The following is an 18,385-nucleotide window of genomic DNA, read 5'->3' on the forward strand; positions in this document are numbered from 1 at the left end:
TTGAGAAGAAGAATAATCTATGATATAAATACATATCCCGCCAAACAAAAAGTTTATCAATAACAATCAAACAAAATACCGTACTTATCATACTACACCAGAAATCTAACAAAATACAAATAGAACAAAATAATGATAGAATGCACTCTTTAAGATAAGCAATTAGCTTAAACAAGTCGTCACTACGCATGAATTCAGCTAATCCTGGACCATGCATCCAACAAAAACTCAAACCTGAGAAAAAAGGAAAAAAAGTTAATGAATGACACATATAACATCAAATTAATAATAATATATGCAATTAACAAGTCAATATTAGCATACATATAACATCAAATTGCACAACTTAATATACTCAATACATTAGCTAAATAACATCACATTGAACAATGAATTTAACACATTCGAATAGATCAATTTTAAGCTCACTAATGGTTAATTTAGCATGTGAACAGTATATAAATGTTTGCATTTACAGCATGGTTTAATCAACTTCAAGCAGGAAATTAAATGCTGCAAATTTCCAGCATTCAAAATCATATATGGACAACATTAATATGACATTTTCGAGCACCTTAAAGACACATTTGGAAAATTTGAAGAACCATTTGAACCACCACATTCGAACATCTTAAAGACAACTAAATTTTGTCTTGTTTTGGACAACCTTAGAGGTCAGCAAGGCATGTATTAAACCACGCCTAACATGTTTATTTCATCATGCTTTGAACAACATTAAACAACCATTAAGCATTATATTAAATCAACTCTTTAACACATTCGAACAACTTAAAATACATCATTCGAATATCATAAATCACAACTTTCAGACACCATAAATTATAACATTTAACACCTAAATTTTCAGCATTTAACACATAAAATGGTTTTCTCTTTATTAAACACTTATACGACCCTCAAAGCCAAAGTATGCACCTGTAAGCCAAAATCAGGCTAGTAAAGAAACCACTTATACGACCCTCAAAGCCACATATGTCAAAGTACATTATCTGATCTCTTTGAATTATGATATGGAAAGATGAATTTTTAATAATGCCACCATAATGCAAGAATTAGAATTTGTTTCGACAAAATTCATTGATCATGTTATTAATCATGTGCCTTTGCATGTACAGGCGTTGCATCTAAAACCTAAATAGTTTCAATAAAAAATATCACCAAATCCATGGCCTATCCTCAAACAATCTATTATTTAGATACGTAAACAAGTCAAACAGAAAGCAGCTCATGGCAAAGCATTTTCCTGATCCACTATGTTAGTTGTTTTGATCTTTATTTCTTCCCTGAGTTCAATTTTAAACCTCAAAATATCTAAATATATTGATGGTCAGAATGCCTAATATTGCGAACAACCAACACAATAGTCTAATACTAGTTTATCTACTATGAAAAAATACTAAATTATAAGTTACATAGAGAACAATTTCAATTATTTTCACTTCAGAAATCACCAAAAGAGTTGAACAACCTGCCTAAATTTCATCTGTTAAGGTGGAAAACCTCAGTTACACAAAAGCCTCTCTCAGCCTTTTTGAAATAAATAACCAGCAAAAATTCACACGGCGATAGAAACTAATGCTATTGGAATAATATCTTAAAACAAATTCAATTCAAAATCATTTTGATATTCATTTCGCAGCCAAATATAGCCTAATCTATTAAAATAATTATACAATTAAATTAAGTGCTCAAAATTTCCATACTTTCTTGAGAAACAAACAGATCGTGAAAAATAAAAGTACCTGCTGCTCCGAAAGTGGCTTACATTGCATCAGTTGCGAGATTTGTTCATCGAGATTGAGGGCTGAGTCTGTTGGTGTACCCATTTTTGATAATTAAGTAGCAAGAATAGAAATGATAAAGAAAGGGAGAGACCATTAAGGCTGGTGGTACAAATTTAGCACAAAGGCCGAAAAGGTAAAATAGGAATCCAGAATATCTTTTATCCCTCGAAACCAAATAATGAAATTACATGACAAATGCCTTACTGGTATTTTAACTATAATTAGTACAGTTTTTATAGTAATGGATTAAAAGTTTAAAGTTGTGATTAAATAGATTGCCAGGTTTAATATGTTCATTTTCTCTACAGTAAAAGTTTCAAATTAGTAATTATAATTTTGAGTAAACAAACTTGCAGTGCATTCAAAGGTGTGTTTGATAAATGAAATTCTAGAGATGAGCATCCCACATATCATACATCACTCTTATCAAATAGAAATGAGTTTCTATTAATAAACAACTATTTTGATGATGCATTTTAGTTAACATTGCATTACTAAACAACTTTGCAGTGCATTAACAAGTGTATTTGACAAATGAAATTCTAGAGGCAAACATCTCACATCACTCTCATCAAATGGAAATGAATTTCCCTGAATAAATGCATTATTAACAAGCTTAAAAAAATTTAAAAAAATGTTTCCCATTAGCAAATGGTATCTGAGTATCACAGACAAAAGTTAAACATATCACAGAATATCATGTTCAGCGTTTCAATAAGGATTGTTACTTGCGCCAAATTCAAGGGCACTTTCAATTCAAATCATGTAAGATGGTCTAACTTTACCAAATAGAAGAATCAAGGTCACTGATATCAGGATAGCACCCCAAGCAGTAACCAAGCTATCAAGGAAAATGGGAAGTGCCTGATAAAGGTAACAAAAAAGTTTATAAAATATCAACTAACATTCAGGAATACTAGAAACAGATCATACCATTGAACATATACCTCCATTGTAGCAGCATTGCATAGAAGTAGTGTACTAAGCAACAAATGCTGTTTTCTGACAACAGGCAATATCTTTGCTGTTCCAGCAAGGGAATAAGTTAGCACGGCTAGCATTTAATCTGAATATTTAAGTTCAATATGCAGTATCCATAGGAATATATGACAATAATTTCATCAACTAAATGTAATCTGTAAGTCTACCCTTTAAACTTCACTGACTTTCAGCATTTCATTTTTTTTCATCCACTTGAATCATAAATTTCAATGAAGAAAAACTAAGAACTTCACATCAATCTCGCTTAAAAAGTAAAATATTCTAACATTTAATTCATGATTCCAGTCGATATGTTCTGGTGAATCAAAGCAAAGTAAAGATTACAACTTTTCAAGTACAGATTACGTCATTTATTAATTACCATTGCCAACCCAAAGATACATTATCAACTTTTTTATTCTTTAATTTGGTTTCCTTAATTAAAAAAGAAGAAGAAGAGGAAATGAAGAAATTACCAGCATGTCTACGATCGTTGGGAGTACCAGACATAGCAAGAACCTCAAGGTCAACAAGACTCAAAGTAGGACCCGACATCAAACCCAAACAATTTATGAATAAAGAAATCCGTTCCACAACATTTGTACTCCACCGCCATTCAATTTCACTCCCCCTCCCCAAACAACCTTCCAAATTCAATATTATAAAAAGACCCTTGAGGTTTTATTAGAGAAACAATGAACAGAGGCCAAAACCCTCCTCCATTGTTAAACCCAAATTTGCAAGAGCTTAATATTTTTTGGTTTTGCCGGCAAAACCGCGTATTTATACAGTTGGAGAGTGACGTGTGGGTAATATCTTTGTGCTTTTGGATTGGAGCTGGAAGTATGAAACTGTATCTGCAGTGTCTAATTTAAACCTCTCTGCTTTTCTTCCTTGCAGTGCTGCTGTGCCTGTTTCGTCGACCAGAGGGCAATCAAATCAACCTGCTAAACAAACATCAAAAGGCAACAAAAAAAATCTAAAAACCAATAAAAATAATACATTACTTTTTTGTCTGGCAAGTCTTTGCGAGATGATTTGAACACTTTTTTCACCGTCGAGAACCATCCACTCCCTTTTCTTTCCCATCGCCGGTCAAAAAAATAGAAGTTTCTAAAACAGATACAAAAAAATGATGCAAGAAATGCATTTTTAAAACAGATACAAAAAATAGAAGTTTCTAAAACAGATTTGAACTTAGACTTACTAGATTTCGGCGAAAATCAAAGGGATGGAGATTTAGAGAAAGAGATTTAGAGATGGAGATTTAGAGAAGCAAGAAATGCAGTGAGAGAGATGCTGAGGATTACAGATCAGTATGGCGACACGGAAATGGTGGAAGGATTTTGATTTGGGGATTTCGATTTGGGGGAAAAATTAGATATGTTTTGGGGATACCCATTTTAGGGGGAGATTTTAGGGGGAAATTTTAGAGGTTCCAATGGGTAAAATTTGGGGATAAAATTAATAAGGGATTCCGGGGTTATGGTTTAGGAGAAATAAAATAGGTTTTTAGTAGAGTAAAACGGCGTAGTTTTGTTTCAAGTAAAATAATTTTTTGTGGCGTTTTTCATAAAAACGCCACTATTGTTTATTTTTTGCGACGTTTTTAAAAAAAGCCATAAAATATCATTTTATTTATTTTGCTTAAAATCCTTTGTTTTGTCTAGTGAAAATTATTAGTCAAATGATTTTATAAAATATTTATTATTACTATTTTTTAAATTGGATTTTTATAAAAAAGACTAAAATTTTTATTAAATGGTTGTAAATAATTATTAAGTTAGAATTATCTAATATAAGCAATCAATCTCTCACATATCAAATTTTATTAAAAATTGAGGCGTTAATCATGATTTTATATTATTCTTTTTCGATCTAATATCTATCTCATTAGAGATATTTCTTCCTAACTAAAATATAATTAACTGTTTTGCGGATGTTCGACGTGGAATGATTTTAATTTTGGTATTTCATTTTATTTGTTATAATTTGGTCCTATCCAAAATAGATAGTTACCTATCCATATCGATATGTTAATTTTTTTATCAATGTTTTTTTAAATCTAATATTTAAATATTTAAATATATCAAATGGTCTAGATTAAATATTTTAAATATAAAAATATTAATTGATTGTATAAAATTTTATCATTTAACAAATCTCAAGTAAACTTTAAACCCTAAATTATATGACATAAATCCTTAAACCCTAAACTTTGTCATAACTATAGAAGCTAACACCGAAACCTTAAAGTTAAACTTACATCGCAATATAGTTTATATTAAAAACTTCGAGATTAATCACTTATATCAGTATAAAATTTATTATTTTTTAATAAATAGAATATGAATGATTTGGGGGATTTAGGCCTAAACCCCTAACCCTTTGAACCATAAACCCCAACCCTTGAACCATAAATCATAAATCATAATCCCTAAACCCATAATCCATAATCCATAAACCTTAAAATAGTAACTCTTAAACCTTAAACCTTAAGCCATATACCTAAATCATAAACCCTAAACTATAATGATAATTAATTCAATATTTTAAAATTAATATTATCTCTTTTACGATTATATAAGAAATTATTTAATATATAAATTAAAATATAATTAGTCATATACCCAAAAATAAATATTCAATTAAACATAAATTATATTTTAATTAATATAAATAATGCTATGGTTTTTAGCGGCGTTTTACAAAAAGCGCCGTAATGCTTTGGTTTTTAGCGGCGTTTTACCAGAAGCGCCGCTAATGCTCTGGTTTTTAGCGGCGTTTTACCAGAAACGCCGCTAATGCTCTGGTTTTTAGCTAATGCTCTGGTTTTTAGCGGCGTTTTTGGTAAAACGCCGCTATTGCTCTGTGTTTTATAATTTTTGCGGCGTTTTTTGATAAAACGCCGCTAAAAACGCCGCAAAAGCCCTATTTTCCTGTAGTGATCTAACTGTATCATTTGCACTACATACATATTGTCACACTCCACAAGCGAAACATAACCCATCAAGAATTGTCCACAATTCGACATTATTTAGTAGTAGAACCCATATGAATGGGGTTTGTTCCAAACACCATACTTCATGGAAGGTTTGCTATCTATCAATCATCTGTCTGTTAAAATTGTTGGACAAAACACGTTGGCGAACAAATATATAAATATAAATAAACAAATATTTAAGTATAAAATAAAATAAATTGAATAATTTATATTTAATTCATCAGATACGAAAAACCAATAAATAACATAACGAAAACCAAAAATCGAAAAGAAGAATCGAGTTTTACTGGATGTTAAGACATGTTTTACACAGTTTCCTTAAGACAAATTCGACCACTCCTACGGTACTTGGAGAAACGTTGGTCAACTGTCTCCTAGGATACAACAACATGATGATCGAAGCAGTAGCACCTCTACAGTGATTAACGAACAAACATTGCCTTTTTCTATCACCGAAACATTGGAAAATGTGGAGAGGAAAAAAGAAGAATTTTGGAGAGTAAATTAAACTCGGTGTAAGAGAGTGCAATTGTCCAAAAAATTTTGAAGAATTCTTAGGCTTTTATAGGCACTCAATATAGAGGAATTTTGGAAATATCCATGAATAAGGATACAAAATCTGCATTAAAGTAGCAATTAAATCAAATTGATTAAAATCAAATCAAATTGATTAGAATAAAATAAAATCAGAATATATGTCATTTTAAATTAGATTTTGTATATTTTCTAAAAAAAAATAAATTTCTTGTTGGGCTAAAATATCCGTAGACCCATTTTGGGCCTCACCGATCCGGACATTTCGTGTTGCCCACGTTATACAAGTGCGCCCCAACCTCGATGGGTTTGGATCTGCACCGCCTGCGCGCGAGATAGGGTTACAAGCTTAGTTATTCAACCACCTTTCAAGTGGGTTCTCAAATATATACACATCTCACACTTGGTATTTAACCAATGTGGGATCTAAGCTTTTCTTTTCTTTAACAAATATTCATAAGTAGCTTATTTTGGGCATCAATTTCTCATTCATCACTCAACCATTTTGAGCATATGACATACCGTTATAAAGGTATCATGGAGTAGAATATAAAACCATAATTTTATGATTGGAATCATCACCTTTACCAATCAAGAATATGCCTCAAAACTTCCAAAAAATTACAATTTTTCCAACAATCCCCCACATGAATGAAAATTGATAGTTTTAACGGAAAACATTGACTCGATGTGGTGATAGAATCTACGATTAATAGTTGTATAGGATAGGTAGACATCCACCATTGAACCTTCCATTGTGAAAGTATATTTACTTTACTAAATGACCAGTAGACGTGATGTCCTTGAACTGTTCTGCCGTTTGTGTAAACGATGATATACCTCACACAACTACCTTTCTGGTAAGGTTTTAGTTCTCATAGGTACGTTCATATAGTCGTGAACATCTCCTGATTTTGCAAGAGTTTGAGAGAACTATGCCCCAATAGTCTCCTTGAAGCGGCCCCACTTCACTCTCACATAGGTAACTTATGTTGTTCGGCTCACTGAAACACATAATGGTCATTAAAAGCATTACTTAACCTATCCCATTTTTAGTCACTGTTTACATCATAAGGACGGATTTGGGATAAGTACCCCCACAGTGACCTCACAAGGTCTATGCAATTAGGTTGTCCCTTTAAACCTAAATCTTGGGATCTCTAGTCATCTAGGTAGGGTTTTGCTTCACACAGTGCCTTTTATTTTCATGGGCTTTAGTCTTATTCCTTTTGATGTTTTATCAACATGATCTCAATTTAAGCCTTTAGTTAGCGGATCTGTAATGTTATCTTTTGATTTTACAAGATCAATAGAGATAACTTCATTTGAGATTAGTTATCTAACAGTATTATGTTGACGACGCATATGTCCCGACTTACCATTACGTTATCAAGACATCCTACACTTTTTAGTGGTTGTGGATGATTTTCTACCTTTCTATAATTCATATGGTGCCTTGTCCTTTTTCTTGCACGGGGCAACTTATTTAAAAGGTAATTAGTTGATAGAAAAGCTTCCCCTTTCCCACATTTCTGGGATAATACAGAGCTTCCTAGCAATGCGTTCATCTTTTCTTTTAGAGTCCAATTTTTTCGCTTGGCTACTCCATTTGATTAAGGAGAGTATGGTGGTGTCACTTCATGAATAATACCATGTTTTGTACAATATTCACCAAATGGTTCAACATATCACCACAACGATCACTTCTCACCATTTTAATATTTTTATTAAGTTGGTTTTCAACTTCCTACTTATAAAGAATAAATTTCTCTATTGCTTCATCTTTGCTCTTAAGCAAATATATGTAACAATATTTTGTACTATCATCAATGACGGTAATAAAATATTTATTCCCTCTTCTCGTTTGAACAAACTTTAGGTCACAAACATAGCTATGTATTAGATCAAGTGGTTCTGTGCTTTTTTCAATAGTTTGAAATGAAGACCTTGTTAATTTTGCCTCAACATAAGTTTCACATTTATGTTTATAATTAATGTGAAATGAAGGTGATGTGTCATGAAACTAACTAAAAATACGACAAAGGCAAGTGCACCTATCGATAAATAGTATAGCTATAGTGAGTATAAATATCTTATCTATGAGGACTAAAAGTATTAGTAATTACCGTTTTCCTATTATTTAAATGACAAATTGGAGTGATTGGTTTTAAACTAAAATTACTAAATTAATTTAACTAATTACTCAACAGAGAATAAATCAAGAAAATAATTAAATAATAACCAATGAGAGAGACAATATCCAGTAAAGAATCCACTTAAACTTCATCTATTATTAAGAATCTAAATTAAACAATTTATTCACTTAGTATCTTGATCCGTAGAAATCCCTAAATTATGTGAATATCTCTTTTGAGAGTAAGAGCAATTGACTCTAGGTTGATTAATTGAAATTTCTTTCTAATTAAAACCCCTATTATTGCATTAACTCGATCTATAGATTCCCCTATTAAATTTGACTCTAACACGATAGATTTATGTCGCCCTATTTCTAGGATTGCATACAACTCCACTGAATTATGCTAGATCTCCTCTTAAACATGGACTCTGATTTAAGCACATTAAACATGAATTAATATCCCAGAAATATTAAAATGAGATATAAGTACACATAATTGAGAACAATAATCAAGTATTTATTGCGTAAAACAGAAATCAAATAATAGAATTCAACATAAGTTTTATCCTCCCTAGGTATCTAGGAAATTAGTTCATAATTCTGAATAAAAAATCTCAAAGTCAGAATATCCACAAGAAATAATGAAACTCATAAAAATTTCAAAGGAAATTAAAAGGAGGTATTCGATCTTGATGGAAATTTGCTTTAGAGTTGGCTCCAATGGTGTTCTTCGAGTTGTTTTCTTCAATATTCTCTAATAGCTCTTTATTCTCTTTTTCTATTTGGTATTTATAGATTTTAGAATGCCTAGAAAGCCTAAAACTTATGTTTTTCCGCATGTTTGGGAAGCAAATTGCGAAATGTACACGGTCTGGCACATGGCAGTGTGTCCAGACCAGGTGGCTCACACGGCCGTGTGTCCAACCCGTGTGGCTTCTGCAATCTACTGTTTTGTCTGATTTTCACTTGTTTTTCACTTATTCCGCTCCCAAATGCTTTCTTAAGTATAGAAACATGAATTCAAATGATTAGGAGCATAAAATTCACCAATCTGCATAAATAATCATCCAAAAACGCATTAAGAATGGGATTAAAATATGTTACTTTTATCACTTATCAAATATCCCCATACTTAAGCGTTTGCTTATCCTCAAACAAAATCCTCAACTCATATTAAAGTTAATCTTTCTCAACTTGTAATTCTCATCAATAATGTCTCAAAATAATTCACAAATAATCATGTATTGACAATTCAACTAAAAGGGCACTAAAGATTCAAACAATCCAAGCCAAAATTTTTAAGGTGCGAAAACATATGTGCCTCCCTTTATTTAAATAATTACCTTTAATTCAAAATCAACAAGAATTAACATCCTCACTAAAGATTCACTCAAAACACTCACTCAAAGCGCTCAAAGTGCTTAAGGTTCAAGAAATATGCACTTAACAACCGAACGAGAAATGTCATTACCATAAGCTTGCTTGAAAATCAAATCTTCACCACTACAAAATGATATGACACACCAATCAAGAGGTTTTTAAGAGGTTGTAATGGGGCTGAGGTTAAGGGTGTGGAGAAAGGCATAAAAGTTAGTTATAATCGATATCGTGTTGATAAATGACCAAACTAGAAAAAATAAACAAATGGTGAATTAAAAACAAGTGCATCAATCAAGAATAAACAAGAAAAAAGAAAGAGCTTCTTCTCAAAATATGAAATTAATTGTTCAAGCTCAATCAACAAAAATAAATTAATAATCAATATTTTTTTCGATTTTTTTCATAGAGTAATAATAATTAATTCAACAATTGAAACAAAAGAGCATACTAAGGCAACTAACCAAATCAAATCTCGACAAAAAGGGAGTCAATAAAACGAGAAAGAGTCATAACAAAAAAATGGGTTATAGGTTAAAACTCACGGGTTAATCAAGAAAAGGTGTGTTAGGCTTAACGGGGTTCACTAAAGATTAATTAAAAAGGTTGGCTTTTTATAGGTTAAGTGGGTTAAACTTAAGTGCCTTTATCATCTCAGTATATCAAATCAAATGTGTAGTCTCGACATGCATAATCGAAGCAAGTTCTAGAATAACAAATCAAGTTGACACACTTATAACCAATAATAGAATGAGGATGAAGAATATATGTAACACCCTCTAACCTTAAACCGTCGCCGGAACAAGATTATGAGGCATTATCGAACAATTTACGATTAATACTCAAATAATTATCAAACATATTATAATATAATCATAAGTTCATATAAAACTTTTGCTATTTGATTTTTTTATTTTTAGGAAAAATTCAATATAACCCTTTATAAATATTTAACCTTCCCTGCAATTTCAAATCACAACCAATTCAAAACCAATATCACAATCCATACAATTTCATGTTTAGATACACCTTCACATAACTTAACATCAACTTAGTAATTTACTAAGTAAACATTCACACATATTGTTTAATTAAATAAACTTCATTCATTCTATTTCACTTGTTACCAACTATACCAAATATGTTATGATAATTCTATTTCCATTTCATTAAACCAAGTGTCAAAAGGTCATGTTAGTATTAATTATACCAAATATATCATATAAATTTTCATACCATTTCATTGTTTAAACACCAAAATATTAAATATCATTCTTTACAACAAAATCATATAGCATTTTAAAGTATTAAAATAACACCTATATACATGCCACTTTTACTAAAAGAAGAATACATCACTGAGTTTGCGCTAGAGTCGGGATCGCCTAGATGCTGAACCGAGACTCTGAATACCAATTATCCTGCGCACGGAAACAACCGTACGCTGAGTATTTCATACTCAGTGGTATTACCATAATTCAAATTATAAACATAATAATCATATAAATTAATTCATATAACTTTAATATTTACAAAACCAATTTAAACATAAATTTGCTATTCTCAATATATTCATACAATTTAATTTAGCTATTCATCAATTTAAAATCATATACATTCATGTTGAGCCATTATCTAATTCATGAACCATTGGTTCATGCTTTCTATTCTCATACTCACATTCAAATCACATTTTTAATTCATGTTCCATTTTCACATTTCTTTCAATGGCTCAACCAATTCCTTTTATTCGACTTAACTTTTCTTTTAATTACCCCTATTAATAGACTCGAACTTTCGCGGATACACGGATCCAACCAAATACACCAGTTTGGCACCCAATGCCTCATCAGATAGTTCGAAGCAAAGTTGACACCCAGTGTCTCATCGGCCTAGCAGAAGTAAAGTGGTACCCAGTACCTTATCGAATCTATCCGAAGTAAAATAGTGACACCTAGTGTCTCATCGACTCGAGGTCGAAGCATCCCTGAACACTTCCAATCCTATGGCATGCCAATTATATCCGACTCAGCCCGACTAGTTAATAGGGTATTCCATATTACTTTTCAATTTCAATTTCATTCTCAATTTAATTACAACTCAATTCAATATACTTTTCCATTTCAATCCACATACAATTCAATTTCAATACATATTCATCATTCAACTAAATTTTCATTCAATTCAACAATAACACTTACCTTATAATTTACTTACCATATATATAAATTAATTTAACATTTAATGAATAAAGAAATAATTTGAATTATAGTGATACAAACCCGGATTTCGCGATCACTCCTTGATAACTTTCTCCTTTCTTTTTTGTGCCAATGCCTAAGGTTCTTTGTTAGCTACGGAAACAATAATAACTTACACTATTAATTACAACATTAATTAATAATAATAACTGAATTTCTATCCAATTTATACCCTAATTCCAATTTAATCCTAATTAACTCATTTACTTTTCTAACTCAATTCATACTTTATTTCTATTCAATTTCCTTTCATATTCTACTTAACTATCTAATGTTCATAATAAAACCCTAATTTAAAACTTCTTTCAATTTATTCCTACAACATAAAACTTATAGCCTAATTTATAATTTAATCCTTTAATCAATTCTAACTTAAAATTCATTCAATTAAATCCCTAATTCATTATTTTGTTCAACATGAACTATGTTCAAAAACCTAAGAACTTTAAAAATTTAACTTAATTTCAACAAAACTTTGTTCTAAAGCTTCTAAAACATCAAAATTAAGAAAAATGACTTAATTAACTTACCTTTTAAAGCTTCAAACCTTAAAACCCTAATTTTTTCTTTTTCTTTCCTTCTTTCCCCTGTTCGAATGTTTTCTGTTTTCTTTTTTGTTTCTTTTGCTTTGTTTCTTTTTATTTTACTTTTATTTATTATTTTATTATATTAACTTAATAAATATTATTATTTCTTAAATAATAAGTAAATAAATAAATATATTACAATGGTATGTATATGATTTATTACACTTGTATTTTACTATCATCTTACATTTGTCAATTTATTAATTTATTCATTAATATAATAATATAATATCAATTAATTAAATAACAATAATAAATATAATAAATATCTATTTAATACACAAATACATATATTACAAATGTACACTTATAAATATTTTTATATTTGTATATTATCATGACCATCCATTTGTCTTTCTTTTATTTATTTATCATACAAAAATATTATAATATAATTAATATAAATTATAATTTATTTTCATATCAAGTATAAATACTACAATTGTACACATATATTTTTATACATTTGTACAATATCAATACCATACAATTGTCATACTTTCAATTTATTTACTAATAAAAATCTCCTAATATAATTATTTAATTAGTAATTATGTTTTACTTAATTTTCAAGTAAATAAATAAATATAATACAAATGTATATATTCACATTATTACAAATGTCGATATCTAATTTGTTCATTACACAAAAATCTCACAATTTAATTATTTTATCTAATAAATATCTTTTACTAATTAAATAAAATATCACAAATATATATTTCTATTAATACACTTGTATTAAATCACTACCATACATTTGTCTTTATTTTATTTATTTCCTTTAATATAATATCTTAATTTAAATTAATATAATTTATAATGTTTTAATTAAATAATATTTTTATAATATAAATCAAGAAAAATCTAAGATTTTTCCATGTATTACCCTTCATCTTAAGCCATTGGCTTATTTGCTTATTCAGTCCCTCTTATTTTCTTTTACTTTATAATTAAACTTTTACACCTTATTCTATTTAGTCTTATTTCCTAAGTATTCTTAATTAAGCTAAATTCACCTAATTTATACCTAATTAAACACATCACTAGACTCATAAATATTTCTAATAATTATTTTTTAACTTGATTTACTAAGATGGAGGCTCGATATTGCACTTTCTCAATACCCGTGAATTTTGGGACATTACAATATATGCTCTATAGGCTCCAAATCTCACAACCTAAAATTTTAAATTCTGGAAAATAACTTATCATGCTTGATTCTCTTATGTCTTAAAGCTTAAATCAACCAATGCAAAAATATCTACAAATTAAACCAAAACAACATCAATAAAAAATCCCAAATTGAAAATAATTCACTCTAATGAAAGTATGAGAAAATTATTAAACACAAAAAATAATTCAAGGATTTTCTAATAATTATATAAATAACCTTCGCACACTTAAGATGTACATTTTCCTCAATGTACAGACAGTTATAAGCACATAATAAGTAGAATATATAATAAGAGAGGGAGAAAACTGAAACTGCCCTAAATATGGATGAAATCACCAGAATAGTGAAAACTGGAATTGTAGGTAAATCTAAATGTAGTGTATGGTTCTGAGAAAACTAATAAGAAAATAAATAAAAATAATGAAGAAGATTAAGAGGTTACAAACTCAATTGGAAACAACCATAAAAAAAAACATAGTTCGAAAGAAAAAGAAACTAAAGAAATTTAAGAAATAAAAATAAAACAAATAAAAATAAAAATGAAAATGAAAATAAAAAGAAAATAATAATTAAGATCAACGAACTTCATTGTGAGAGTCATCGGGATTGTGAGGCACCTACACTGTAGACGAAATGTGAAGATGCTGACAGATCTGCTGCATGGTCACATCAATACTATTGAACCACTCAAAATAGTGTTGCTCAAAACGAGTGAACCATTCAGAGAAGTCCACGAAGGTAGCAATAGAAGTAGCAGTATGGTGACTCGGAGGTGGATGATGAGGTGGATCCTTGTGGTGGAAAGAGACATCATCAGTGAAGTCTTTATGCTTATCCTGAGGGTCAAAAATGAGGTAATCGGTATTGAGGAGGATCAGCTTCACGCAGTCACTCGATCATCCTTATGTGACTCATACTCGATAACTACTGCGGGGTTATCTATGCAACTAGTGTAAAGGAGGAGGACTGCTTTGGAGTGTCAAGGAGACGACGTAAGGGCCTAAGCAGATAGGACCCGTTCTACTACGTTCTGTCTAATGGCAACAAGCTAGGGCAATAAAGTAGGTAAGATCGAAGATACGCCCCGTAGCCATGCTCCACAAAAAATAAATGTAGAATGTATCGACAACTCCGATGCTCTCCTTCTGACCAATTACTGTGTGAGCCAAGATGACATGAAGCGTAAGGTCGGAGGAAGCGAAGTAGCCTTCGATTGACTCGGGTTATAGGGCGTTGTACTCGCTGTAAGCTTTGCTCAGTATAGAGACGGCGAATAATGGATGTGTCGGTATAAAGTGAGAAACCCCTTGGAACTCATGAACTCCTTAATATAGAGTCTTAAGGTAGCTCCGAAGTCTAGAACACTTAAATGATCACCGAGTCTGAAATTAATAGTGCCCGACTCATCATGGCTCGACATCACATGCTGAAGGACGAATGTTGAAAAGAACTCTAAGGTCAACTCCGAATAGGTGGGCTTAATGATGGAAAAGAAATAGTCACAATGAGCTGTAATAATCAGTGCGAGAACTCTATCAGCTAAATTAATCTGCTCTAAAGTTGTCCAATTAAAACAACGAATTAATCCCAGTGACTTCTGTCGGAGATGTTGATAGAGGTACTCTTGAGGGCCTTGTGAAAATCATAGACATGGATAGTGTGTATCGACGGAAAGGCCCGAAGACGAGGTCGTGCCGAAGTCTTTCGCTTTTTTGAAATGAGGACGACGACTTTAGATTTGTCTTTAGTGTTCGTCATGGTGTGCCTAAAAAAATAAAATAGTCCAATATCAGAAAAGCAATAAAATAAGCATCACCAATCAAGTAAACAGAAGGGCAGGCGAACCAATATACACAGTAAAAGATGTCACTAGCAATCCTCTCATGACAAACATCAAAATCCAAGCTGCCTAAATAGAAAATCTACTCTTAAAATAGTATGTGCTAATACCTAATCATGCAAAAACCATGTACTTAAGCTACTACGATTCAAACTAACGTAGGGGTAATAAAAACAATAATAAAGAGACAAATAAAAGAATAAACTAAATGAAAAACTAAAAGTAGTAATAGAAATAATGAAATAAAAATAATAGAAAAGAAGAAGAAGAATAATCAAAACAATAAAAATAAAAATAAGCAGAAAATAAAGAACAATAAAAATAACAACAAACACAATAATAGCGATAAAAATAGTTCAAAATATAATAATAAAAATAATAGGAAAAATAATAAGAAAAAATAATAAAAGTAGAGATAAAATAAAATAAAAAATAAAAATAATAAGAAAATAAAATAGTGAATAATAAATAAATAAAGAAAAAGTGTAAATGAGGAGGACCGAGGGCAGAGCAGTGACGATGACCAAAGACGTGATGGTTAGCGTAAGGGAGAGCTACGCACAGTGGTTGGTTGGCGACAAGAATCGAAGGATATGCGGTTGGTGGTCGGAGAGCGTAGGGGTATTTTTTTAAAGGATAAAGAAGGTCAATGGGGGAGGCGAGAGGGTGGCTCGTAGGGGGAAAGGGTGTGGGTGTGGTGGGGTGATGGGCTGTGGCTTTGGCACATTTAGTCAAAAGAGGAAGGGAGGTGGGGGGTTTGGAGCTGTAAGGAGCGGTGGATGGTGGTGACAGAGGAAGGGAGAAAGAAGGGAATGGGGGAAGAAGGGGGAATCGCAAGGGAGAGGAATGGGGTTTTTCGTTGAGGGAAAAGGAATGAGGGATGGCTAAGCGATGATGAAGTGGGGGCGACAGGGGTGGGGACTAGTGAAAGGAGATGAGAACGTCAGTTAAGGTTAGAAGTTAGAGGGTAGGGAGGAAGAAGACAAAGTAGGAAAATAATTTAGGTATTTTTGGGTTAAAAAGGGGGAAATGGTCGTGTTTAGGCTCATGTTGGGCGACACGCCCATGTAGAGCTTTCTCAGCCCATGTGCAATTCAAAATTCAATCCCAATCTTCACACAGCCTCGGACATGCCTGTGTGTCCAAGTCGTGTGTGCTGTTCCTTCACTTCTCCCACACCTGTGTGAGAGGTCATGTGGGGCACACAGTCTTACACACGCTCATTTGTCAGGCCATGTCTCGCACATAAATGTGTCTATTGCCTGTATAACTCACTAACTTGTAATTAAATTTGAAAAATTAACTCTAGTATTCACACGGCCTTGGACATGTTACCTTCGAAATTTGAAAAATTAAGTCCCAGGACTCACACGACCATGTCTTCACACCATGTAACTCTCTGTCATTTGCTCAATCATGTACATGGCTTGGGACACGTCTGTGTGTCCAGGCCGTATTGTAACACCCCTCACCCGTATCCAACACCGAGACAGGGCTCAAGGCATTACCAGACTTAAACATTCATAAACGTACAAAATCGGGTTAAAAAATTTCGCCCAAAATTAAAAATTCTAGAAAATATATGTATCGTCCCTTATACAGGCCATCGAAGCCTATAACCTACATAAACGCCCGTGTAGGTGGGCTGTGTGGACTCACAGGCTCATGTGACTTGGGGCACGCCCATTCCCTTAGCCCGTGGGCAACACTGACTTTTAAACACGGCCATGGCACATGCCCATGCTACCTGTTCGTGTTCAATATTGACTTTGGGACAAGGCTATGGCACAAGCCCGTGTGACCTACCCGTGTCCTATACTAACTTAAAATTTTAAGTGCAGGGGACACACGGCCATAGCACACACCCATGGGAGGGAATCGTATGTCACACACGGCCTAGACACACGCCCGTGTGTCCAACCATGTGGACCCTAATAGGCTATTTTCCAAGCCTTAAGTCACCCCTTTCTATTCCTTATACCATTATACTATGTTTACTAACTTATAAATTAAACATCCATGTTCAGGGCATTAACAACTTATTACAATATCACACATTTATTCCATGGCCATGACCACCTTGAATGGTCCTAAGGCATTCACCATGTACATATGCCATATACTTCTTATACATAGTGAACAAGCATAATCACATACCCCCATCACAAGACATTTACACATATCATGGATGAATGGGCTTACAAGCCAAAATCATTATAAGCCACATCTCATGGCTACATACAACAAATCATTATAAGCCAATAAATTTAGCTAATCACAATAACATCGATCATAGAAAAACTAAGTCCCTATGCATGCCACTCACTTGAACACGTTTAACATATACATGTCAATACTCCAAGGGTAAAGGCTCGATAGTGTGATGCTGCCTCCGACGATCTCCAAACCCGAGCTGACCTGTAAAAACTAAAAAGATGGAAAGGGGGAGTAAACTTTAAGCTTAGTAATTCTATATGAAAATAATAAGCATTATAATAACATGTTTCCTTAGGTAAAACAACTATAATTATGCTTTTATTCATATTCTGGTCAAGCTGTCTACTTGAGTCATAGTCGATAAATTATTTATAAATCGAGATACGAAACTCCAAATTAATATCCGTTAATTTTCCTAGAAACTAGACTAATATATATTCTTATCATAAAATTTTCGGAATTTTT

General features: G+C 31.9%; 1 protein-coding gene across 2 annotated transcripts; it reads right to left on the minus strand.

Moving 5' to 3' along the window:
* LOC108467228 (DUF21 domain-containing protein At2g14520-like) lies at positions 1-4,267 on the minus strand. 2 transcript variants are annotated; one of them, XM_017767817.2, is made up of 7 exons: positions 3,994-4,267; positions 3,794-3,899; positions 3,263-3,697; positions 2,753-2,829; positions 2,591-2,669; positions 1,764-1,831; positions 1-234 (listed from the first exon to the last, which is right to left on the minus strand). In XM_017767817.2, the coding sequence occupies exons 3-7, from the start codon at positions 3,339-3,341 to the stop codon at positions 229-231; spliced, it is 309 nt and encodes a 102-aa protein (XP_017623306.1). In that variant the 5' UTR covers positions 3,342-3,697; positions 3,794-3,899; positions 3,994-4,267; the 3' UTR covers positions 1-228. The 2 variants fall into 2 exon arrangements, with proteins under 2 accessions (XP_017623306.1, XP_052884362.1); XM_053028402.1 differs by having other exon boundaries at positions 3,263-3,730.
* Positions 4,268-18,385: the final 14,118 nt, after the last annotated feature.

Source organism: Gossypium arboreum, chromosome 1 (assembly GCF_025698485.1).
Source record: "Gossypium arboreum isolate Shixiya-1 chromosome 1, ASM2569848v2, whole genome shotgun sequence".
NCBI classification, from domain to species: Eukaryota; Viridiplantae; Streptophyta; class Magnoliopsida; order Malvales; family Malvaceae; genus Gossypium; species Gossypium arboreum.

Excerpts from the sequence above, each read along its gene's own strand:
- LOC108467228 (XM_017767817.2), bottom strand. The coding sequence starts at position 3,341 with ATGTCGGGTCCTACTTTGAGTCTTGTTGACCTTGAGGTTCTTGCTATG. Across the intron at positions 2,830-3,262 it reads CAACGATCGTAGACATGCTG|CAAAGATATTGCCTGTTGTC; the intron begins GTAATTTCTTCA and ends TTGCTGGAACAG. Across the intron at positions 1,832-2,590 it reads GACCTTGATTCTTCTATTTG|ACTCAGCCCTCAATCTCGAT; the intron begins GTAAAGTTAGAC and ends GTACACCAACAG.